Source organism: Amblyomma mixtum, chromosome 2 (genome assembly GCF_055824585.1).
Source record: "Amblyomma mixtum isolate Tamu chromosome 2, ASM5582458v1, whole genome shotgun sequence".
Classification (NCBI taxonomy): Eukaryota; Metazoa; Arthropoda; class Arachnida; order Ixodida; family Ixodidae; genus Amblyomma; species Amblyomma mixtum.
In genome coordinates, this window is record NC_143013.1 from 291,875,094 (window position 1) to 291,900,128 (window position 25,035).

At 43.7% G+C, this 25,035-nt stretch overlaps 1 protein-coding gene across 1 annotated transcript; it reads left to right on the forward strand.

Moving 5' to 3' along the window:
• Positions 1-234: 234 nt before the first annotated feature.
• LOC149364464 (replication protein A 70 kDa DNA-binding subunit-like) lies at positions 235-25,035 on the forward strand. Its single transcript, XM_089574411.1, has 16 exons — positions 235-433; positions 520-567; positions 688-763; positions 863-971; positions 2,313-2,428; positions 4,673-4,723; positions 4,913-5,009; positions 9,096-9,267; positions 11,455-11,656; positions 15,224-15,363; positions 16,376-16,445; positions 17,536-17,679; positions 18,850-19,091; positions 20,078-20,194; positions 22,567-22,653; positions 24,769-25,035. Exons 1-16 carry the CDS (start codon positions 401-403, stop codon positions 24,874-24,876), a joined length of 1,812 nt encoding a protein of 603 aa, XP_089430537.1. The 5' UTR covers positions 235-400; the 3' UTR covers positions 24,877-25,035.

Consider the following 25,035-nt stretch of genomic DNA (forward strand, 5'->3'; position numbering starts at 1 on the left):
AAAGACGCTAGGCGTGGATATACTTGCTCCACTTTTACCTTAGCCTATCTTGCACCTAGCGCTCCGTTTCACGGCAATCGAGACAAATAAAGGAGTATTTTAGAACAGAAATCCTTCGTGCTACATTCTGTAGTAATAAAGAAATAAGGGTGTGGGCGAAACAACTTTTTTGGTGTTTCGGAAAAACCGCAAGAGACGGCGAGTGCCAGTGGCGACGGTAGCGCCGTTGAACCGAAACTAGCGGAACCAACGATAGCAGCGCATTTGGCGCGCTTCTGGCAAATGGCCTTGGTCCTGTCTGAGCACGCTCTTGAATAACGTAAACCGTTCGTGCGCTTGTTTCACGCGTCTGTTTGTTACTCATTTGAGAGGTTTTCGACAAACGCGGCCGAAAAGAGCCATGGAGAACCGCTTGACAGCCGGAGCGGTTGAGGTGAGGCATCGAAGCATCTTCATGCAAAGCGGACTCTCTCTTGTGAATCGCTCTAACATTGTCCGCCCCTTGTCTTGATTTTTCAGCGTATTCTCAACAATCAGCAAGTTGAGAAGCCCGTGTTGCAGGTTTTGGTTAGTACCTCCTCGATCTTTTTTGTTTCTGTGTGCCTGTAACCGTTATTTGTCGCGCGCTGTTTACTAACGCTGCAAACTGCAACCACATCACAGTTGATAGCTTTTTATTATTTGCAGAATTTCAAGCCCATAAGCAGTAACACAGCTGACAGGTACAGACTTCTGCTATCCGATGGGGTACAGTGTCACACATGTAAGCTGCACTGAATTTTCAAGCATTCTTTTTTTTTATGCGGTAGCTTACGCACATTACTCGAAACGAAATGTTAATTTGCTCCGGGTTTGTTTACAGATGCCATGCTTGGTACCCAGCTCAACGGCATGATCACCAACAACGAAATTGACAAATTTGCTGTGGTACAGCTGGACAAGTATATGTGCAACGTTGTGAGTCCTGACAAGTAAGTATTTGCATTCACACGGATTTTTTTCTAATCTGTACGGTTCTAGGAAATCTAAAAATTGAAAATTCGTAATATCAGTCGTTAATTGGTCACCTCACATTGTCGTCACATCACATTGTCGATCTTTCACAAGTGGCAGTGTACTAAAGGAGCTGACTGCTGTCATGTATTCCGTGGTCGCTGTTGTATGGCTGTTACAATTAGCCTGATTTAATTTTTATTCATTAGTCAGGTTCCTTTGTCTTGCAGGAGGGATATGGAGTGCTATTTTCCAATTGGGCACTTGTAGAATCTGAAATAATGCAGCATATGGCTGCAAAAATGTTCACGTTAGGTTACAGTAACAGTGATTACATATTGCATGCAGAAAGCATAGAGCTTGAATATCATTGCTCATTTCACTATCTCTGCTGAAAGACGAAATGCTTTGCATCAGCACTTTTTAATTAACGTTTAGTGTTACTAGCTCAAACTGATTAAACTGGAAAAAGTTGAAAGGAATATGTCATTACAGACCCTCCTTAGATAATCTTTGTTGTCTTTTCATATCTTCAATCTTGATATTTTTTGGTGGCCGTAATAACCTTTCATATGCAATCCATCTTGCAGTGAATCAGCAACAATATTATGCTTATGACGTTTACATTTAAAGTAATGAAAGCAGTGAAATTCACAGGTTAAGTGCAGCAGTAGTGTGAGACCATGCTTAGCAGATTATGACGATGGTATGGGCCATCATTTGGTTGTGAGCCGCGCTGGAAGGGATGAGCTTGCTGCAGCCTAATGGATATTCTGGCAGCCTGATGCTTTGGCCACCATTCACATACTTGTCGTCATAGGGGTTAATTTAACGTTTCAAGCTTAAGAGAGAAATGATTTTTTCAAGTCTCTGTCATCAGGTTTTGAGCACTTTGATGCCATCAGCGGAAATGGAAATCAACTGATTGGGGGAGTAATCGAGGCAGTTAACCTAATATTTAACGAAGAAGAGTGTGCTATCATGCCTTCTGTGCTTTTTATCAGATAAGGGAATGTTTCTTTCTGTCAACAGGTCAAACTTTCACTGAGAATGCTTTCTTAGATTGCATACTTCCTTACTTATTAATCTTGCATTCTTTTCCGTGTGTTTTGTTGCACCATATAGCTATTTTGAGTAGCCTGTTCATGTAGTGATAATGGGTAGTTGCTGGTCAGCACTTGTGTGTGCATCTCTTCGTTCTGTTCATTGCCTTGTCTGTCTTTTTTTAATTGCAGAGTGAGTGCTTGAACAGTGACATTGTTGAGAAAAAAAAAATGGTTTATTAAGAGACCTTGTTTGTTGTTCACTCTTGCTTTCAGGAAAGTCCTGATTGTGTTGGACCTGACCGTAATAGCCAAGGGCTCCACTGTGAACTGCAGGCTCGGTAACCCTGTGATACCAAACTCCACAGGGGCACCATCTGCAGGATCTGCAGGTAAACCCCCCAGAGCCAAGCTTTACGGTCGTGTGTTTTATGTGGCATTTAAGGGACATCGAGGAGAACACCATGCAGTCTTTGTTGTCAGTGAAAATTGATTGCTTTGCTCTTTGTGGCTATGTCGATCTTTGTTTTGCAGCAAAAAAAACATTTTATTACTAATTGAATGTGAAGATGGAACGTTTACTTTTCCCGCCACTGAATTCAAACCCGTGACGTCAGTAACAAAAAGGACTTCATAATCTCTGTTTCTAAATGAATAATGATGCAGCTTAGCCTGAAAGTTCTGGAACCGGAAAAAAAAAAAGATAGGGAACGAAACCTCCTTGTCTTTAGAACGTGGTTATTTGTCGATACAAACAACTTCAGTCTGTCGTCAGTGTCCCTTTAAGAGTCTGGTAATTGGAGCCTTCATTGTCTTGGCACAAATAGTGGTTAGGCTTGTCACCTTCTCATGCAGTAAATGCTTCTATTTCTGTCTTGTTATGTGTTGATTTACTGCTGCATAGTTATCTGCTTTTCTGCCGTAATATGCAGTGAAGCTGAGTTTGCCGATTTAATGCAAAAGCATTGTTTGGTTCATTGTGTGAAAACCCTGCCGTCATCAAAAGCCGTGGCAGAAATGCGGCACGCGAATGGAGTCGTCACCCCTCCTGGAGGGGTGGAGTGTCACCACTGCCACCCAGGCAAGAAAGGGAAGAGTTCATCATCGCACTGTGTAATCCGACTGTCCCCTTCCAAGAAGGGCAAGTCGACGCGATGAATGGAAACAGGTTTGGGGATGCCGTTCCTGTTCCCTGGGGTTGCTATACAATATCCCTTCAGTTACATAACAAAGCAGACCATGCTCAAGATGGGAGCTGGGCAAGAGGCCATCATCCCACCTGACTTCATGTGGTACATGTAAACAGTGGCATGTTGTCTCCATGAGACACGCTAGGCAATACGATGCATGCGCCACTGGCATATTCATGTAAACACGGCCAGAGATTACGCAAAAGGGATTCAGCTTTTGGAAAGGGAGGTTATGGCACTATGAAGTTTTCATTGTCCGAAGTTAAATTGCTTACATCTACATCATCAGGAGAGAGAGCAAAGTGTGGCTGGAGGCGGCAGTTGACTGCCGATAAAGTACGAGTCCATTGCTACGCAGTGAAATGTGTGAAGAGAGCTGCTGCAGTGAAGCAACGTTCGCCCCCCAAGCGCTTGACAACAACCCGGCGACAATTAAATGCTCTCGCATTTGCACCTCTCTCTCTCTCTCTCTCTTTGGTGCCCCCATAATTTTTTTGTTTGCAATAGTTTCATTGTGGCACTGTTCTGTTGACTGGTGCTGCTGGAGAGTGGCATCCATCACGTCTCCAAAGAGAGGAACTAGTTTTGGAACTAGAAGTTTTGGTAAAAGGAACTAGTCATTGGTGTCTAATGGCTGCAAATCTAAGTTGCTGCATATGTAGGCTATAATAATGTACTTTTTATTTTTCCTGTCTTTTTAGTCCTGAAGTCAATTTGGGCTAAACCCTCGTCGGTTGGTAGCCGGCATGTTGGAAACAAACCCAGTCGTGGAGGGGCCCTTGAGTAGCTGCTGACCCCGTGTTAGGTTTTCCTGTCTTCGGCGGTCGGAGCCCGTTGCGTATGGTGGGTGGTCGGGCATCCCGTGAGCGGGGCCGCACCATTGGGCAAACTCGACGCTCTCCCTGTCCTGGTCAAGCAGGCCAGTAATGGAGTCGAGTCATTGAAGGATCAGAGCTAAAAACTCACTGTCCCCATTCCCCTCCCATGTCCCATTTCCCTTTCCGCAACTTCCCATGGGAAGATCAGGGGAGCCTCCCCGGGCCCGCTCTCCCGGCTGTGGGTCGCTATAGTAGTACTCCCTTATTGATTTCTTTCCACCTTTGGGTGGTGAAATTACAATTGCCTACGGGCCAATTCATTTGTTTTGATTGGCTTGAACCCGCGATACAGTAGTGGTGCGGGAGAGGCTTATTTTATTATTCATTTATTATGCCTCAAACTACATTATGTTCTCCCCCGCGGTACATTAGTGGAGATCGAGAGGTTGTCCTTTACAAGCTCACTCTATATTCTCTTACTCGTTTCAGTTCTTGATTCTAATTTTATCAGCATTTATGTGTGAATCACTGATACTGAGAGCTTTGGACATTGTATACAAAAGCAGTCTATAAAAATGCCTAGTTTCTGAGCCGCTAAAGTTGTGTTAAAGCTTTTTAAACTTTGCAGATGTTGGAGCCAACAGACCGCAGTTTCAGCAAAATGGAGGCCATGATCAGTGTAAGTAAAGGAACTTGGTACTTGTCCTTGCTTTTTAATTTTGTGCCTTCTTGACAGTTTTTTGTACACTCAGTTCAGAGACACTTTGTTAGTTGTCAATAGTCTATTTTCTGAATGCTTATAACTTCATCGTTTCAAGGTGTATTGCAAAGGATAGTAGCATCTAAAAATATATTAATTTGTTTTCAGCATCAACAGCGCCATCCTATGGACGTGCAGCATATCCAGCTTCTACCAGTGACGTTGTGGTTGTCCCTATTGCCAGCCTGACTCCATATCAGAACAGGTAACTTCCTATCTGCCCTTGTAGAACATAGTGCACAAAGGTTCATCCAGTAGGTTGTTTGAAAGAGTCAAGCTCAGTAATGTAAAACTTGCTTGTGCTGCCACCGTGGCTCAGAGGTTATGGTGCTTGGCTGCTGACCCAAAAGACGCGGGTTGATCTTGGCCGCCGCGGTCGAATTTTGATGGAGGCGAAATTCTAAAGGCCCATGTACTATGCGATGTCACTGCACATTAAAGAACCCCAGGTGGTCGAAATTTCTGGAGCCCTTCACTAGGGCGTCTCTCATATCCTGAGTCGCTTTGAGACGTTAAACCGCATAAACCAAACCAAACCAAAACTTGCTTGTGGCTTTTGTAATGCTGTCACGAGCCAACACACTTGTTTAGTACTGCAAGCGTGGCTGTGTTTTATGTTCGCCTGTAGTTAGCCTGTGCACAAGCTGTTTCGGAGGCTACCCGAGTTACCCGGCTTCGTAACAGCACAGTGGCTAGAGCAGTACACTGCTGACCACTTTTTGCATTCATGGTAGCCGCAAAGTGATGGGACTGAATTGCAAAACACTTGTGTGGAGACCACTGTCTATTGATGACAGTGCACAAGTGCATGGTCTGTGGTCCCTTAACCCCATCTTCTGAGAGCCACCAGTGCTATCAGTGAGACATTGAACATGTGCTGGGGTTCCATTTGTCGCTCAGAGGAGAGGAGTTGCCATGTTGCTGGCTGTGCCTTGCTGCAGCAACAATGGTTGCACAGAAAATCTTGAATGCATATTAAACAGCCTGTGATACTCCTTATCAGAAAATAAAAGCATGCATTGGCTGTCGCTAACTTCTTCAAAGGAAAACAAAAATTAATAGTATGTGAGCAACTACGGTAGGGCTTGAAATAAGCGCTGTGTGATCTCGGGACACTCAGTGCTGACATAGCAATATGTGGCGAGATGCACCCTTTTTGCTTCTTGGCCTGGCTAATAACTTGAGTCGATTCTGATAATGGTGCAAAAAAAAACAGGGGCAAAGAGGGCACATGAAAACAATTTGACAGGCGCCAGTACAGGCTCATACTGCTTGGCTGATAACATGGTCGGGCAATGTTTGTGTGCAGCAACGCATGTGGAAGGCACTCGGGCCGTGGCCACAGTGGGCCAAACTCATGTCGGGACAGGTGCTGCATCTAAAAAAAAAGTGATGAAAGTACTGCTCCAATTTCGCCAAACTGTACCACAAACAGGTTGCTGCTCCGACTAGTGCCAAAAAGGGTTTTTAGTGACAACTTGTGCCAGACCTGCATCAAGGCGAGGCTATGCCACAAAAAAGTTTAGCGGACGTCTAGACAATGTCCGGCCCGAGTTGTGATAGCATAAGGAGCTCGTTGAGACGTTTGTCGCCACTTGCAGTTTGGTGATGTCAGTTCCAGTTTGGTAACATCCCATGGTATATGGCGGCGCATAATATGACATGCTTGTCATGACTACGCATCATGTGTCAAGCTTAGTCAGACACTTCATCATACATACTGACCATGTGTGGTCATGTTGGCTTGACGCTTGGCATTGACCAAGATGTGACGCCTCCAAATGCTCGAATGAGCTCCTTATGCTGTCGCGTAATATTGGTCAACATAGTGGCCCATTTCCCTAAAAGAGCGATGCTTGGCCGGAACCGAAAACAGTGCATGCCAGTGCAAACCAAGTATTGATTCGGCACTTGCACATGTGCAGCCACTTGAATGAGGTGTGCCTTCAAGCTCAAAGGAAAGTTCTGAAACTGCTCTATTTATCCAAGTGTACCACAAGCTTTTTTGCCTAAAATAAAAGTAAAAAGTCGCCCTCGAGTTATAATCTAACATTCTGCAGCAACAAGGGCACACTATCCCATATTTACTCTCATATTGGCTGATGGGTCATGCAGGTCGGCCAACTTCAGGATATGGAAAAAGGAACAAATAGACAAAAGTTAGAATACTATATTGGTTGACCAATGGAAGCTCTGATCTGCTGATGTTTAACTAAGGCAACTGGCACAGTGCGTTACATGTCAGAGAAGTAAGAAACTCGTCACCGAAGACTGCACGCTTGCGCCTCGAACACGAGTTCAACACATTGTCTTAAGGAAACGCGATAGAAAAAAACATGCGAGATGTAGAGGCCTTCATTTCATTCTATTGAAGTTTGGCAGACATGCTCAGCATCTGCAGTGCCGCTGATAATGCATGCTAAAAGGCAGTAGTAGTCCGCTTTTACCTGAAAAAGTGCTCTTAATTGCTTTCCTTGGTATCGATACCTGACGCACTTTTTCACGACGTTAAACTCGCGTATTGCAGTGAAATTTTCTGACAGCTTCGCACGTTAAAACGACGATTTGTTTGAATGTGTCAAGAGTGGCCACCGACTTTCGGGAAGCACGATTCGCCGCGTGTTTGAACAACTGGGTAAAGTTTTGGTTTTATGACGAGGCCTCCAAAAACATACAGCCAATGCAGTGATGGTCCGGCAGGGCTTCGTGCTTATCTTTGGATTGGCATTATCTGATAATTTTTTCCTCAGCCCACTTGAAGGAGAATGGGCGCTTGAAATCTTCCCACGATAATGGCGGTAGCAACTGCAGTCCGCTGTTAAAGGCTCAAAGGCAGCCATTCTATGATGACGAGCCACAGGAAAGCCATTTTTTGAGGCACTGTTTCTCCGCCATGGGGGGATTCCCCTGAATTGCATTGGTCTCCAGGTACCCTTTGGTAACAGTGTTCGTCAAAGCTTCCTCTGGTGCACGGCAATGCTGATATTGAAAGGGGCTTTACTGAAAATCGTCGCATGATCTATGATTGTGGTAGCCTGTGCCCAGAAGGTATAAATGGTTTGTGCTCCATTCGGTTATTTTCCAAGAGTTGTAGTCAGTGTACCTGCAGTTCTACTGAAGCCAGAGTTGATTAAGGCTGTCAAAAGTTTATACAGCCATTATCAAGGAAAGTTTGCTGAGGAAGCAGAAGCAGAACTAGTGCAACCAAGGAGACAAAGCTTGATAATGACTATCAGCAGTCCAGAGTATCTTATGAAGGGCTGTCCTCAGTACTGAACTCATCATTGATAAGGGAATGAAAGAAAAAAACGGAGGCGAATGGCAAAAGGCTGTGTGATGGCAGTGCACGTTAAAGAGCCCCATGTGACTGCTGCACCTTTCTTTCTTTCTTTCTTTCTTTCTTTCTTTCTTTCTTTCTTTCTTTCTTTCTTTCTTTCTTTCTTTCTTTCTTTCTTTCTTTCTTTCTTTCTTTCTTTCTTTCTTTCTTTCTTTCTTTCTTTCTTTCTTTCTTTCTTTCTTTCTTTCTTTCTTTCTTTCTTTCTTTCTTTCTTTCTTTCTTTCTTTCACTTCTTCCTTTATTCCTTCCCTTATGGTGGGGTTATGAGTGGTATGAGGACTCCTAGGGATCTATGAATGTAAAGTCTAGAATGACTTAAGTCCGCATATATGGGCATTAACCTACTAATGAAGTCGTGTCATACCCTTAAGGCGGAGCTTAAGTGTCCCCTCCAATTTTTGCTAAGAGATCTAATGATTGTACCGAGACCCTGGTGCATGTGAAAAAAGGTAAACTGCTGTTTGGGTTAGCTTTATCACTTTTTTTCCCTCTGCATTCATTTAAGATGCAAAAACATACATACAGTACTCTGTTGAAGCTTTCAGATTCATATTAAATATTGTATAACAGGCCTAAATTGATTCTTATAGTTCACATTCTGCCTTTTTTTTTTTCATATCTCCTCATTATAACATCATTTTCAATGTTGTTAAGACTGAGTTGTTCAAAACTACATTTTTTTATTGCATTGCGACAAAAGGAGCCTAGATGCTCATATCAAAGCACACCATGCATACTTAATTCTCAGCCATGGGCATGCATGCAGGAAGCTTGTTCTGTTGCTTTTAGGGTAGCCTATCTGACCTTGAGTTACATGTGGAGGTTAAGGACACATTACTAATCGTAGGTAAGGTTGCACTGTTCTGGAAAAATGGTCTCAACATTGGTCGGTGAGGTGACTTGTTTTGTACTGCTAAAAAATGTTTTTTTCTTGCTCTCTTTCGCATCTTGCAGATGGACCATCAGAGCACGTATCACAAATAAGTCCAACATTCGAACATGGAGCAACTCCAAGGGGGAAGGGAAACTGTTTTCATTGGACCTCCTGGATGAGAGTGGAGAGATACGTGCCACGGCGTTTAACGCTGAGTGTGATCGCCTTTACGACATTGTTGAAGTAAACAAGGTGAGTTGAACTGCCTCATGTAAACATGCGTGTTTGCTCAGCTGCGGGGAAGTGAAGCTGACGTTTGTTTCTCAGAGAAGCGTTTTATTCATAGTGTTGATTTTTGGAGATAAAGCTTGTCTGGAAGAAACAGCCCATTCATTTTCTGCAGAAGTGTAGAATTTTATGAGGCGTGACCAGAAAATCTTTCTTCTTGTTTGTAACTCCAAGCTAGTGGAGTTTTTTTTTTCAAGTTGTATTCTTGGAAGCTGCCATGCTTAGGACACTATGTATCGTCAGTATGCTTCCAGATGACAGGATTTGGGGTCCTTAACTCTTTCGTTACCACGGGAAAAGGACCATTTTTTATGTCTCGGACAAAAATTTTTTTTAGAAATAGTGTGATAGATAAAAGTATATAAAATGGATAACAATGATTGAGGTAGAATGCGCTTTATAATGAAATTTATTTGAATACATATTCTACCTTGAAATCTTGAAATGCTGTGAAAAAAATCAGTAAACACAACAAAAATAAAAAAGAACAAAATTTTTGTGTTTATATGACAATAACTTTCACAACATTTGTACTAAAAAAATTCTAGAAATTACAAAACAATCAAAATTCTTTCTAAAACATGGCATTAAAGTTTTAAAATTATAACTTGAATAGTTTTCGAGCTAGAATTTTTTTTCTTTATGCCTCTTGAAAAGGCTCATTTGAGAGTGCCCTTGATATAATTTTTACAGTCCAACAAAAAAAAAAAATTGGAAGAGTAATGTTATGTGCCAAACGAAAGCTTGGTAAGCATGGTTTAAAAAATACAAATCGAAACTTATTTAATTTACGAAAAAAATTGTGAAAAAAATATAAAACACAACAAAGTATAGGTGCGATATAGCGATATATAGTAGGTATGCGATAAGTATAGCTGCGATGTAGCTGCAGAATCGAAATCCGACGTTACAACATCTTCGTCCGAGTCGCTGCAGCTCGGAGCATCTTGAAAATCAGCTGCAGAAGCTGAAGAATCACATGCGGCGAGACTCTTCCAAGCGCGCGAAGTGCCCGAACTCGACGCGACGCCATCCTTACCGCGTGTTATGTCGCAATAAGCCTGTGCTCCAAGGGCACTTCAAAAATGCACGACTGGTGGGGAAATAACGAACCAGGCCGAAAATGGAACTAACCTTCTGAACAACAAACCAGATGCGCCCGCACAAGCGGACGGGAAAAAGAAAGCGAAGCTATCAGGCCAACGTTCCGGGATCGGTTTGCACAGTTACAGCATCTGAACCAAAATCCAACAATGCAACATTGTCACCAGAGACTCTGCTACTCGTAGCATAGATAATAATTGCAGTCGACGCAGTAGAATTGCGTGCAGCAAGGTTTTTCCGAGCGCGCGCCGTCCGCGCGCCTGACGCCATGCACAGAGCGTCCTTACCATACCCTCCGCTTCAAGGGCATTTCAAAAATTTGCGCGTCATGGGAAAACTGCAGTCTACGCAGAAATCGAAACTGTAGTCTCCAAAGAACAAATTAGATGGCGCCACATCACCGTAACGGCTTTAATGAGGAGCTTCGGTTCGCACAAACAGACCGGAACCAGGAATCTGAACTCACAGGCGAGCGTTCTGGGCTCTCGTTGCGCAGTTTGAGCTTTGAAACAATAGATGGTATAGCATCGTCATCAGGGTCCGTGCTAATCGATACATCAAAAATATGTAGTGCAAACGCAGCAGAATTGAGTGCAACGGGGTTTTTTCGAGCGAGCGCCATTCCCGATGATGATGGCTTGTTTGGAGCGCCTGACGCCACACCCCCAACTTCAAGTGCGTCTCAAAAATTGACGCTTTTTGGCAAAAATATTAACTAAACAGGAAATTTAAGTTCAATGTGTGAACCACAAACCGAATGACTCAGCAAGTCCGTAGCGGCCGCGGTCACGCTGCCGTAGCGCTTCGAATTTTTCGATCACTGGTGATCGAAGCACTGTGGCTTGGTAACGAAAGAGTTAAACTATGTTCATTGCATTTTATGTGTGTTTAGATATATAGTTTGTCATAGGAAAAGCAGCTACAGTGAGGTTATCTATATTTCTTGCAATCAAGTCAACTCACATGGGTGTAGAAACTGTGGTGTACAAGATTTACACAGCCCGCCATACTTCTCGGCCAGCTTACATTGCCCCGAAACATTTGCAGGTGTACTACATTTCCAGAGCTGTTATCAAGAATGTCAAAAAAGGCTACTCATTTTCATCCATAAAGAACGACTTCGAGATGTCGTTCATTCCAGAGACCACCATCACGCCTTGTGATGATATCACTCCAAACATTCCGACTCTGCAGTTTAACTTTGTGCCCATATCGCGCCTGCAGGAAATCAGCAAGGACAGTGTCATTGGTGAGCATTCCACTTCTTTCATATTGTTCACATTTGTGACAGTTGGCCAGCTTGCTGTTTGCAAACATCTCATGGTATTGTTGCCGAAACTCGGGTAATTTTTCTCCGAATGGTATTAGTAGTCATGCATTTCAGAAGGTCATCCTCAAAAAATAATCCCCAGTCTTTTTCTCCGTTGCATAAAATGTAATGAGAAATTACAGAAGTTTCAGATTGTTGTATCTTCCTCCCCATCAGTTTCTTAGCCTGTGGTAACTCTTTTTATGGCTGTGTATATTTCTCTGAATGCATAGTTAAACATTAGTGATGCAGTGATGCAGTTTTCACAATTAAAATATAGCCCCGTGATTACGTTTTTCACTGGCCCGCTAAGAAATGCGTACCTCCCGGGAAAAGCTTAGTAACCGGGAGGTGCTTGTTAAAAAAAAAAAAAAGTACATTGTTATTTGCTTTTTATTTTTGCTTCTAGTAAGGGCACCATGCTTCTCTTGAACCTGCTAGGCTTAGTGGCTAAACATCTAAAGGTCTAAACGCCCTGTGATGGCTCTCGGTCTGCCTAAGCCGCTGTTGACTGAAGGGACGCAACTGCAAAGACGGAGGGAGGGGGCGAAGTTCGGGCACACGTGTGCACTTCTGCGCAGTTTTCACTGCGGTCGCTTTAATCCTGTGCAATCCTCTATTGCAGTCATGAAATTGCGCTTTTTGAGCTGCAGGCGACAAGGAAAATGCAGATGGCAGAAATATGCCTCGAAGCCTACCCATTAAACTGCATCTTGTACAGCGCTGCGCCCGCAGTGTTTCCCATGGTATAGTTTTGTTGCGTTGTTCGCGCTCCTGCTGCAGCGCTGATGCAGTGCACCAAAAACTGCAACAAGATTCACACTGCCTGCTTGGCGTTGGCGTGGGCGCAACTCAGGAGCCACCGACTACGATGGACTCTACGGTTCATACTGGTGAACAGCGCATAAAGGCGGGACAATGACAAGATAAGCGCTGACTATCAACTGGGTTTATTGAAAGACGGAAGGGTATATATACGAAAACATAACACAAAGAAGTAAGAAGATAGTGTGAAAAGGGTCGTGAAAATCAAAAACAAAAACTATGTCACATGGGAAGTGGTGTATGCCAATTCCTTGTTTTTAAGCGTCACGGAAGGATTGCTGATGCATTCGTCACCTTGCCTGTGGATGAAATGCGCTTCCATTATTTCGTGTGTGAGCTTATCTTTATGGCGGAACAGAACTTCGGTTTTCTTGTACTCACGCGCGAAATAATGGAAGCGCATTTCATCCACAGGCAAAGTGACGAATGCATCAGCAATCCTTCCCATGTGACATAGTTTTTGTTTTTGATTTTCACGACCCTTTTCACACTATCTTCTTACTTCTTTGTGTTATGTTTTCGTATATATACCCTTCTGTCCTTCAATAAACCCAGTTGATAGTGAGCGCTTGTCTTGTCGTTGTCCCGCCTTTATGCGCTGTTCACCTGTATGAATGCATACCAACTCGCCCAGATCTCAGCTTTACTCTACAGTTCCGCTTTGGCCAATCTGCTGTTGCTGTTCCACAAGCATTATACGTGGGCTGCCAAATGGCGGCATGGGTTTAACCGCTATTGCGAAGTGACATTCACACATAGCATGTGGGTAAGGTTCCAGATATGCGACCCAACAGCAGAGTTTGTATTGCATGGGTTTCTATTAAAGTTTGGATGGGACCAGCTCACGGAAACGTAGCAGCCGGGAAAACACTGCATTCGGGAATGTAACGGTGGCGTTCTACTTAATTAAGAAGGCACATCTTGGAGGCGTCTCTGTGGGCACATGAAGATAGTGTCATGGTGACCAGAACCGACGGTGCACTTCCTCACCAGAACAGGATTTGGCCACCTTGGTGTAGTACTTGGCCGCAACCTTCTATGAACAAACCAATTAACCTTCGGCCCTCAGTCCCCAGCAGCTGCGGAGCAACTGACCAAGGCAGCGGTCAGACCTGCGACGCAGCGGAGGGTGCTAAAAATCTTTGGCTCCGGATCGGCCGCCATTGGAAACTGAACCTGGCAACGTTTCTAACAAAGAGGGTTCAGCTTAAATTAGGGACAGCGCAGCGAGCTATGGAAAGAAAAATTATAGGTGTAACGTTAAGAGATCGGAAGAGGGCGGAGTGGGTGAGGGAACAAACGCGGGTTAATGACATCCTAGTTAAAATCAAGAGGAAGAAATGGGCTTGGGCAGGGCATGTAATGTGAAGGCAAGATAACCGCTGGTCCTTAAAGGTAACGGAGTGGATTCCAAGAGAAGGCAAATGTAGCAAGGAACGGCAGAAAGTTAGGTGGGCGGATGAGATTAAGAAATTTGCGTGGATACAGTGGCCGCAACTGGCGAAGGACAGGGTTAATTGGAGAGACATGGGAGAGGCCTTTGCCCTGCAGTGGGTGTAGTCAGGCTGTTGATGATGATTATAGTATTAAAAAAAATTCCAAGGGTGACTACGATTCTCTCTAATGCAAATTTATAGCGCAGCTCTTTCCGTGTCTCGGGCTCTGTGGGCTCATTGTTTTGCTTTGCTGGGTCGTCGGCATGTTGGCGAGTCTAGTGCTCTTGTGCAGTGGCCAGTTGAAGCTGATCTGTTCGTGGCATCGCTGGTTCGAATACCAGTTGCGGCATTGTTTGTTTTTATTTTTTTATTTATTTATTTACTTATGGCTTGGCTCGGTCCAGTGCTGGTGACACGGCTCAATGGGTGCTTAAGAGCCCAGTACGGAGAAAATGCTCAGGAAAGGAACTAAATACTTTCACTGCGGGTAAAATATTTTTGGTAGGGTTCGAGGCTTGTAGGTTTGCATGTGTGGATTTACAAATTTGATCTTTTTGAATTTCACTTGAAGTTTTGTTTTATGTAAATTTTTGTCACTGTACTGAATGCTATTGTGTAAGGTTGATCACAGGCTGTACTTCTATACTGTCAAAAAAATGAAAACAGGAGGCAGGACATCATAGAATTGGAAAACTGCGTTGGCGTTGAGTCATGACATTCTTAGATATTTGAAATTTGTTTTAGAAGTTTGTTTGCATTGTGATTATGGGTAAATAGGATTATAGGGCTGAAGAAGGGCTTGAGATTATCCTCTGGTTATTTGTAGTAACACATAAGACTAGTGTGCAAGTTAACAAAATGGAATTTTGAAATGAATGTGGTGTGTCCTTTTTTTTCTATGCTCCTCGTACAGATGTCCTCTCACGTGGATAATGTTCAGAAGTAAATTATCAGTGGTTATTAGCAGCATTGCCTCCAGCATTTTCTTTGCTTTTTATTTATGTGATTTTACTCATTCAAATACTCCTGTGAACTTTCCAACGCTTTTTACTTGATAAGTGTGCGTCAGTAATGCAAACAAAGGGAAAATATGGTGCAAGCAGGAAATCGATAGTTGCACTGCTGAAACATGTTTGACTCTGAGATTACCACTCTTGTTGAGCGCTTTGATGTAAATAGTTTGCTATAGGAATTGTCCTGTTCTGGAAGTTCATTTTGTGCTTGGTTTGGCTGTGGATACTTGCAGATGTGATTGGAATCTGCAAGTCGGCAGCGGACGTACAGACGGTGACGAGGCGCAACACGAACCAGGAACTCAAGAAGCGAGATGTGAGCCTCGTGGACCGGAGTGGCACTGAGGTGTCTCTCACCCTCTGGGGAGACCAGGTGAGTGGTTGTGAATGCCACCTATTGCTTTGGATGACTTTGTGTTCTTCAAAAATGTCTCCTTCAAGTTGTTGCATTACTTCATGTTCTCACTGCCCAGTATAACGGCATATGATGTCCTGGCACTCTCTATTACCTTTCTTTTACCTCTCCCTCAAGAGAAAAGTATTTAACAGCTGTATCTTACCGATACTCACCAAGGGGGCAGAAATGTGGAGGACAACAAAAAGGGTTCAGCTCAAGTTAAGGACAGCTCAGCGAACTATGGAAAGGAAAATGATAGAAGTAACATTAAGAGACAGGAAATGGGCAGAGTGGGTCAGGGAACAAATGCGGGTTAATGACATCCTAGTCGAAATCAAGAGGAAGAAATAGGCTTGGGCAGGGCATGTAATGCGAAGTTAAGGTAACCGATGGTCTTTAAAAGTAACGGAATGGATTCTAAGAGAAGGCAAACATAGCAGGGGGTGGCAGAAAGTTAGATGGATGGATGATAAGAAGTTCGTGGGGATGGGGTGTCACAGCTGGCACAGGACAGGGTTAACTGGAGAGATATGGGAGAGGCCCTTGCCCTGCAGTGGGTGTAGTCAGACTGATGATAATGGCTGTTCACTGTATCTTTTTTGCATTCTGCGCCCATTGGCACATAAAATATGGTGGTTCTGGCTGGTGCCAATCTTGACACCACGTTGCTAGAACCGTTTGCCATGTTTTGTAACCATGTTGATTCGCAAGCTTGGTCTTGGTGCTTGACATGTTTTGTACAAATTTTGTCAGTAATATGCCATGGGATTTAGGCCAGGATGCCCAACCACGTTGTGAGGAATAGTACCAATAGTATCTTAAGAGTTAAAGTGCAGGCATATCAACTTTTCTACGTCTTGCAGTGGTGTAACTTTACTCCCTTTTTGAGCCAACAAGATAGCAAGCTTGGTTAGCTTAGCCATAACACCGTAAGCCGCTTTAGTTCAGATGCTAACCACTGTTATGTATTTCCATTTCTTAACTACAGGCAGAAAAGTTTGATGGCAGTGACAACCCTGTTGTGGCTGTGAAAGGAGCACGTGTGTCAGACTTCAGTGGTAAGCTTGTTGTGTTTTGCTAGCTTTGTGCCTTTACCTCTGACATTTTCTATATGAATATGGTTGCCCAGTACCTCTGACTCTGTGGGATTGTGTCCTGGTCCTTCAGCAAGAGGACTAGTTCTACTGCTTTTCAGTGCTGTTTTGATTGAAGCTTGGCATTATTGCAGTCGTATCCTTTCTCCATGTTGTCTGTAGAGGACAAGGAAACTGACGTCTATGCTGGGGTATTGCTACTGGGATCACAGCCTTGTGTGGGGATAGATTCTATAGCTTCCCATGAAGCTAAAGGAGGTTCCCTTTCTTTTCCTTAGGAGTTTGCAATTTGACTGGGTATCTTTTGAGATACCTAGTCAAGTCTCCTAGTATTATTTGCCCTATTATTTGTTAGTATTCACTCTGTTTCTACCTACTTATTCCTTGCTTTAATGTAGCTATACATGCTTTGTATAATCTTTTGATTCGTGAAGTCAGTAGCAGACTTCATTTTTCTATGTCATCTACCTGAAAAATTCTATGGCTGCCTTGGTTGCCCTTTTTACAAAAGTATGCCGTTACTCACTCACATTCAAACTAGGATTGTAGTCTAGCTTTTTATCACTTTAGTTTATTAACCCAAAGGTTTAGTTTTTGTGTGCAGGTGCTTTTGTTTCGGTGTATTTGCATTTTTGATAAGCGGTCCTGTTGTGGTGTTTACTTTGGGACCTCTTCAGATGCTATGTATATAGTACGTAAGACAATAAAATCTATCTCTCTCTCTCTCTCTCTTTGGGTGGAGGTCCCCAGTGATGTTTCATGCCCTAACTGAAAGTTCCCTATCTTCACCCTAGAATTCCCTAGAATTTTGGCGTCTTTTTTTTTTTCCTGCAGCAGTCTGGAAAAAGAGAGAGAAGAAATTTTGGCCCTTAAAATTACTTGGAACAACATGAAGATTCCCTTTTCTCCATATTTTGCTCTTGTAATTCCCTAAAAAAGGGGAGGGAAATTCTCCAGATGGAGCATCACTGGAGGTCCTGAGACTTGCTATGGATGCATTTGATGTGATGCTGTCAAGAAGGCAGTGTTGTTTCATATTGTGGTCCCTTTGCAGGGGTGTCCCTCTCCTTGATAAGCTCAAGCATGCTGCAGATAAACCCAGACATTCCAGAATCCCATGCGCTGCTCGGCTGGTACTGCAAAGAGGGTGCACTTCTGCAGACGCATTCACTTTCCACTCGCTCCGGTGGACCCATGGGTAAGTGAGGTCATTGAGGAAAGGCGTCTGTGTTGGTCGTCTTTTCACCTGTGCCTGTGGTTTGGATTTTAGTTTCAAATTTGAAGCTTAAATTAAGTTCAAAATCTAAAGTCAAAATGTAGTCAGTACCTTGGCAGATATTTTCTTTTTTAAACTCCCTTTTTAGTCTCTCGCGGCACTATGCTGTGTGACCCTTCTGGCTTATTTTCTTCGTCTCTAGCCATTCGTTTTTTTCCATTCCAGCTTGGAGTATTATATTCATTCAGTGACAAGTTGGTGCTCTCTAAGAAACAAACTTGATGAAGGAGAAACTATGTTGGAATATTGCTGACCCCCTTTTTTTCATCATGCTTGCTTTTTTTTGTTTTTTTTTTCTGATTGAAATAAATGGTTAGTGAGCTGCTGATGTCAGTGCTAGGGCTTGTTCTCAATGCTTCATGTCTGCTGTAGCTAGTTTAACTAGACATGTTCGGTTTGGGCTTCCTAGTCTGTGCATTAGGCTTGTTGAGTGAAAGGTGCACTGAAGAGGAATCTGAACTCGTCTTTTTGCCGCGGGAACTCGATCTACACGTTCCTAGCATTCTTAGAAACTGTGACTTATTGCCCTATGTGGCCAATTTCCCTAATTAAATCGAATTAACGTCCGGCTCCCGCTCTTTTTTTTTTAATTCTGCCTCGTACGGTGGGTGGAGTCGACCAACGCGTGGAGTGCCTTTCACCCACTCCCGTGGCGGCTTGCCGCTCTGCCATCGGCGGAGTAATACATAGTAGTCCGTAGTAGCAAATAGTCCGCGCGTATGTTTATTTCTGCGGGCTTATTTTGCGGCTATATTATCTGCGAATGAAACTATTTATTCATGGAAACCTAAAAAAACAAAATAAAGCGAAAGCAAAGCCTCCACGGAGCTGGCTGAAAGGAACTTCATGCGTTGGTCGACTCCGCCCATCGTACGAGGCAGAATTTAAAAAAAAATGGCGGGAGCCGGACGTTAATTCGATTTAATTCGGGAAATCGGCCATACAGGGCAATAAGTTGAGGTTTCTAAGAATGCTAGGAACGTGTAGATCGAGTTCCCGCGGCAAAAAGACAAGTTCAGAATCCTCTTCAGTGCACCTTTAAGTACTGGAGCTAGTGGTCTCTAATGATCATTCCCTGTGTCATTCATGCAGGCGGCAATGCCAACTGGAAGACCTTAGCACAGGCTAAGGCAGAGAACCTGGGCCAGGGCGACAAGCCAGACTACTACAGTGTCAAGGCATGTGTGTCGATCATCCGCAAGGAGAATTGCCTCTACAAGGCCTGTCCCAGTGAGAACTGCAACAAGAAAGTTGTTGACTTGCAAAATGGCTACTACCGGTGTGAAAAGTGTGCTCGGGAGACCACAGATTTCAAGTGGAGGCTTCTCGTCTCGGTATGTGTCCATTTGTTAGGGAAGGCTGTTAAGTATTTGTCTTCAGTGGGCCAGATGTTAAGCAAAAAAAAAAAAACTGATAAGTTTTTGATATGCAAGGGTATATGAAAAAAAGAAAAATGTTGGGTGCCATAAAGAACTGAGCTCTGATTTTCGACTTACGTTTCTGACTCCACTGAGGCCACATGTGAAAACACTGGGGAAGTATACTTCGCGACACCAGTGTTCAGCCTGCGGTGGATGTCATGAGCCAAGAGAATCAGCGAGACTGTAAGAGTTGGCCGCATGTTTAGTCCTGAGGTGTTGCTCTGCATTTCACAAGGCTACAGAAAAGGCAAGATTCTGTGCTTGTAATCCGGATTCTAACAGATAGGAAACACAATGTAAATATCACAAGCAACCAACTGGCGATAATACAACCGGAAATATTGGGATTAATGAAGTGGTGGAATAGTTATCGCCAAAAGAGAAACTGTCTTTATGTAAAAAAGTGCCCGCTGGAAGAAGGATAATGTCTTAACTTGTATAAAAAAGCATTTCAAAAATAGTTTGTAAATTCTGCTTGTAAAGAAACACATACGATGCACACTGAATTTATAGAATGGAAATATGGGAAACACTGAACTTTATGTCTGTCCTCACTTCTTTGTTCCTCTATGTCATGATGTATGTCTGAATAAGTGACAAGATGTAATATTTTTGATACCCGCGTTAAGCTTGGCTCATCTGTTGGTGCACCTGTTTTAAACTAGCATGTCATGGTGTGAGCATCTGTGCAGGTGTGCTGTCATGTCAAAATCTGTGGCCTGGCAAAAGCATTATATGCTACCAAAGCAATATTCCATTCTTCTGTGGTAGGAGGTACGGAGCAGTGATCCCAGCATTGCTGACTTTTTTTGCTATCTTTATGTCTTCTATATGCCTTAGCAAGACTCTAGGTTCTTGTGGTAACAAAACTTTGCTGTTCTTTTCTTGCCTGCCTGCAGGCAAATCTGACAGACTTCAGCGATGGCCAGTGGGTAACCTGTTTTGGCAAGGAGGCCGAGCAGCTGATTGGAGCATCAGCTGAGGACTTGGGCGAGATGTATTCGAAGTCTAGCAAGGTACAGTGAGCTTGTAAATACACTTTACCTTTAGCCTTGACCAGTTTCTATGACTTAAAGGTGCACTAAGGAGTGTTCTGGATAAAGGTGTTCTCATTTTTATTTTTTTTTTCTTGAGGGGGGGGGGGGGGGTCAGTCAATAAACAGTTTCAGTCGCAGACAACACAGCCGCAAAGTAAGCCCATGGAAATAAAAATATGGGTGGTCTATTTGCTTTCACGAAACTCAACCTCATCACCCTGCAATGGCCCATGAAAATACTCTAGTCCGTGATGACACCCAGAGCAATTTCTATTACGCTTTTTGGACACACTGTATATATTAGTTGGATAAAACTACTACATATTTGTAGTTCGGAGAACATACAACCGAAGTAACAAGCCCAAAGCAAGTGGACTATGTTTTCCCCTCATCTGTTGTCGCAGAGGTGATGTGTCCTACTATCTGATCCAGCTCAACATAGTCCGAGCAGCAACCCGCACATTTTTGAAAACCATTTTGCGCATTACTTCGCCGATGGCAAAGCAGCGAGCTGCCATGTGATTGGCTGAAAGGCACTCCACACATGCTTCTCTTCATGGCAAACCGTGTTGGTTGACTCCTCCTACTATCATACGCGGTGAGTTTAAAAAAAAAAAGGGACACAGGCCCGGAATGTTTAATTCGATTTAATGGAGAATTCAACCACACAGGAAGACTCTAGGAATTCTCGGAGCATCTAGATTAAATTCTCGCGAGAGAAAGATGGAACTCAAAATCCTCTTCAGTGTACCTTTGCAGATACCACTAGTACTCAGTAGATATACAATATTTTTCCCCATTGCTTATTACAAGCTGCACGTTGGAAAAATTTGGTGCTCTGATTTGTGACAGACTGCAGGTGTTTGATTTCTGCACCATAAAAAAAAAACACTGCTTGTCACAGGTACCTTTATCCCTGTTATGAAAAGACTTGTCACCAGTGAAAAATAAAAGTGCTGTGTGCATTTGCATTTTCAAAAGTAGCTTATGTCATCATGGAGGAAACCAGCTGACAGTTGTTTTTTGTGTGTGTGTGTCCGTGCTCAGTAGTGCAGATCTCTGTGGCCTCATGTTGCAGTTAAATGTGAGTGACCCTTGAGCTCAGAGAGAAGCATGTGCATAGCTGCTAACATTTAAAAATCTGCAAACGTACAGACAATGACCAGCCTGTGTTGCTATAGCACAAAGAGCCCGTCGAGGCATTGTCGGAGCACTTGCAGTACGGTGACATCACTTCTAGTCGTCACTGCAGGTTTGGTGACGTCACACGCGCTCAGTCATGTCAAGCCATGGTAGACATGCTTGTCATGACCACGCATCATGTGTGACGTGAGAGGGAAACGCCGCCAAAGGGTCTCATGAGCTTCTCATGCTCTCGCATAAAAGTTTAGGTTTAGGTTTATCGGGTTTAACGTCCCAAAGCGACTCAGGCTATGAGAGACGCACATAAAAGTTTAGATAACACATACAAGAGGTAGACTGCACCACTGTGAACTTCTCAGCTGTGCTTGGTGGCCCTACATGTTGCCATGATGTTACGCACTGCAGCTGACATTTCTGAAGATTGAGTACGTGCACTAACCTGTGTGCCGTTCAAGACTGTGGTGGGAGCAGGGTTGTCATGGTAACAGTACCAACCAACCGCAGCCTTGGCAAGTATCGTGATGCTACGGGAGGCATATGCCAAGGAGATATGAAGGAAAACATTTGCAATCTTGAGAACAGCAAAAACAGAATATGATATTCTTAATTTCTCGCTCTTTGCGGATTTAGGTGAAATAGGAGAGATTCTTGTGAGGTGCCCCGGAATCATGGAGGCATCGTTCATCATTAACAAGGGAAGATGTTTAGAGTGCTTGCTTGCAACAAAAGCAGTGTTTGTGAAATTTTGCTTGAAAACTATGGAAGGTGTCTCAGAAAATAGATACTAGTACATGACAGGTGGCCAGACTGTTCAAGGGTGTGGGATGTTATTGTTTGCTATTTTGATGGGCTTCATGTGCTCAGCACATTACCAAAGGTTTTCCTCAGTCTAAGCGTCTCTGTTGTGCTCACTATAACTGTGAGCATTAGTGGTCAGGGAGAGCGAAAGGCAAGAGCGGCCGCATTGTTTTATGTGATTGCAACTCAGTCTTTGAAGCAGCCACTTTGCTGCAGACAGAAGTCACCCCTCCTCCACCCTTCTTTTTTTAAGATCAAATTCTAGTTCAATTATTGGAGCATTTCGAAGTTTCCTGTGCTAAAGACATCCACCACTGTTGTTATTGGTACCTGCGTGGCCTCTTATCTCTTGACTACAGTGTTCTTGTGGTGAAATATGCTTGGTCTTTATTTTTTCTTTCCTACTGCAGGAGGACAGCAGATATGAAGACATCCTAAATGAAGTCCCCTTCAAGCCCTTCATCTTCAGACTTCGCACCAAGATGGAAGTCTATAATGTGAGGGATGGCAGTTGCAGTTCTTGATCACTAATGCTTGCTTTTCCTACCTGTAGCCAGAATTGTACTTGCATTAGCATTTAAGCTGTTTGTTTTGTTTTATGTGTCTTATTCTAGTGATTCAGTCTACAGCTTCCTCTTTATTGACAGTGTTCATTAATATATGTGTTAAGTGTATACTTTTCTTGGGCCTTGCGACATTGCATAATGGACCAGCAGGACTAAAAACTCTAGGTTTCATCCTGCTTTGCGTTCACTTTGCTCCGCAAGGTGTATACACTGCACTTAAGCGTGCAGTGCCGCCCCGCACCAGGCGTTGAAAGGGGCCACGCTTCTTCACGTGCCTGGTGCTGGCTCGCTTCCTTGGCATTCATGGGAGCTGCGCAGTCCTCAGATCATTGTGCCGCCTCCAGCACGTGTGCAGGACGGTGGGGGGTGCCGCGCTCATGCTTGCGTCTCGCACCACATGCATGCGCAGAGCGACTTCAGCATAGGAAGTGCCCTTGGCTTTAGTGATTGTCATCAGATGTACAGTATTCTAAGAGTCCTTTGTTGGAGAGCTCTTTCCATAGAAACTCTTCTGTGGTGCCATTGAGTGCGTTCGCATTTCTTGAAAGCACGACCGCTGAGCACCTCGGGAATGCTGGCCTAAGCATCTGCATTTCAGTGGTTCAGTTCCAGTCCGACGTGATGCTTGCAGCAGCTATCACTACTTTCCTTTCAAAAAGCAGCTACGTACTGCTTTCTTGGTCCCAACATCGTGTGAGGTGCAATTGTTGTGCTTCCGTTAGCTTGGGCGTTGGTCAGCTGGTGAAATGGCGTCAAAATCGAAACAGTCCACCGATGCCACCACTAGATGGCGCCTCCTATCACCAGAAGCCTGATGGTGATCATGCTGTATAATAACGAGACCGGAACTGCAAATTAGTGCTGAAAATTGTTTCGATCCTTATCTAACACGGGGTGGAAATTTGACGTGCTGAAATCTGGAAAAAAGCTCATATTATGCGCGGGTTTGTACCGTATTCAGCCAGAGGCCTTTGGTTGGTGCCAATCTGACTGTTCACCACACTGCACCACATGTCTGAGGCAAGCATGCACCACCTTTTAGTGGCAAAGAGCCCATCCTGGTACTTGTTCTCCTGGGTAGGTGGGTAACTTAGTACGCTACATGGCTGAACTGAACGGTGCCATTAACAGTGTGGAGCGAGTAAAAGGTCTTACTTAAAAGTCCGAAGTCTGAGACTGGGTGGAGAGATCAGGTCAGCAGAGGAAGACACACAGAAATGTGGTGCTAATGGTGGTGGTATGTGGGGTTTATCATTCCGAAGCAACACTTTGGCAATGAGGGGCGTCATAGTGGAGGGCTGAGAATTGATTTATACTACTGCCTGGGATTCTTTAACGTGTGCAGGCATCGCACAGAACATGTTCATTAGTAGCCAGACAGCATAGCCACTGAGCCACCACAGCTGGTCCATGGTGCAGGCTCGCAGTGCCATGGGTACACTATGGGCCAAACCTATAGCTCAGATAGGCACGAAGTTCCTGCAAAAGTTGCCATGTGCGTTCAGTAAGTAGCGTGCACTGAAATGGTGAGCACAGGAAGAAACATTTGTTCGAAGATCGTATCCCAGCTAACCAGTCAGAAAGTTCTATTGCATCATGTGCACTTCCCCCTCTGCTTCGGTATTCTTTTTTTCATTAATGTGCAAGTATGTCTTCAGCTCAGAATGCAGAAACACCATGCTAAGCCATACTTCTTAGAGACCCCATCAGTACACGATCAAAACTTAGAGGCACGCTGGGCATTCATCTCTCTCATAATTATATATACTGTAAAGAACCTAGTGGATCTGAATATGACAAATTTGAAAAAAATGATTTTTCCGGGATTTTGTGGCCCTAAAGACCCGGGTCTCCCCTTAATCAGAATTGATTTTATGTCAGTTACGACTATGCGATCTAAGGTATGAGTTTTTATGTGTTGTACTGAGCAGAACCTAGCTCTGCACTTGAAGCTATACACAATACACAGCACTGGTTTTCTGCAAAGTCATCTGCACAATTGATTTCATTTCGTACTTTAAACTTATTTTTTAATTTTGATTTCAGGACGAGAGCCGTTTGAAGACTTCTGTAATGTCAGTCGCTCCAGTGAACTATGTTGAATACACACAAAAGCTACTCAAGGACATTGCTGAGCTTCGCAAACTCCTCTGATTGCCAAGCAAGACACCAAAGAACTGGGTGGAGAACAAGTATCCAGAACAGATCTGCCCTGTATTTGAACTTTACTCTGATTGTGCTTGAAAATGACTAATTTAACCCGTTGAGCCGCACTTTGTAACCATCACTGTATAATAAAGGCCTTCCTGAATA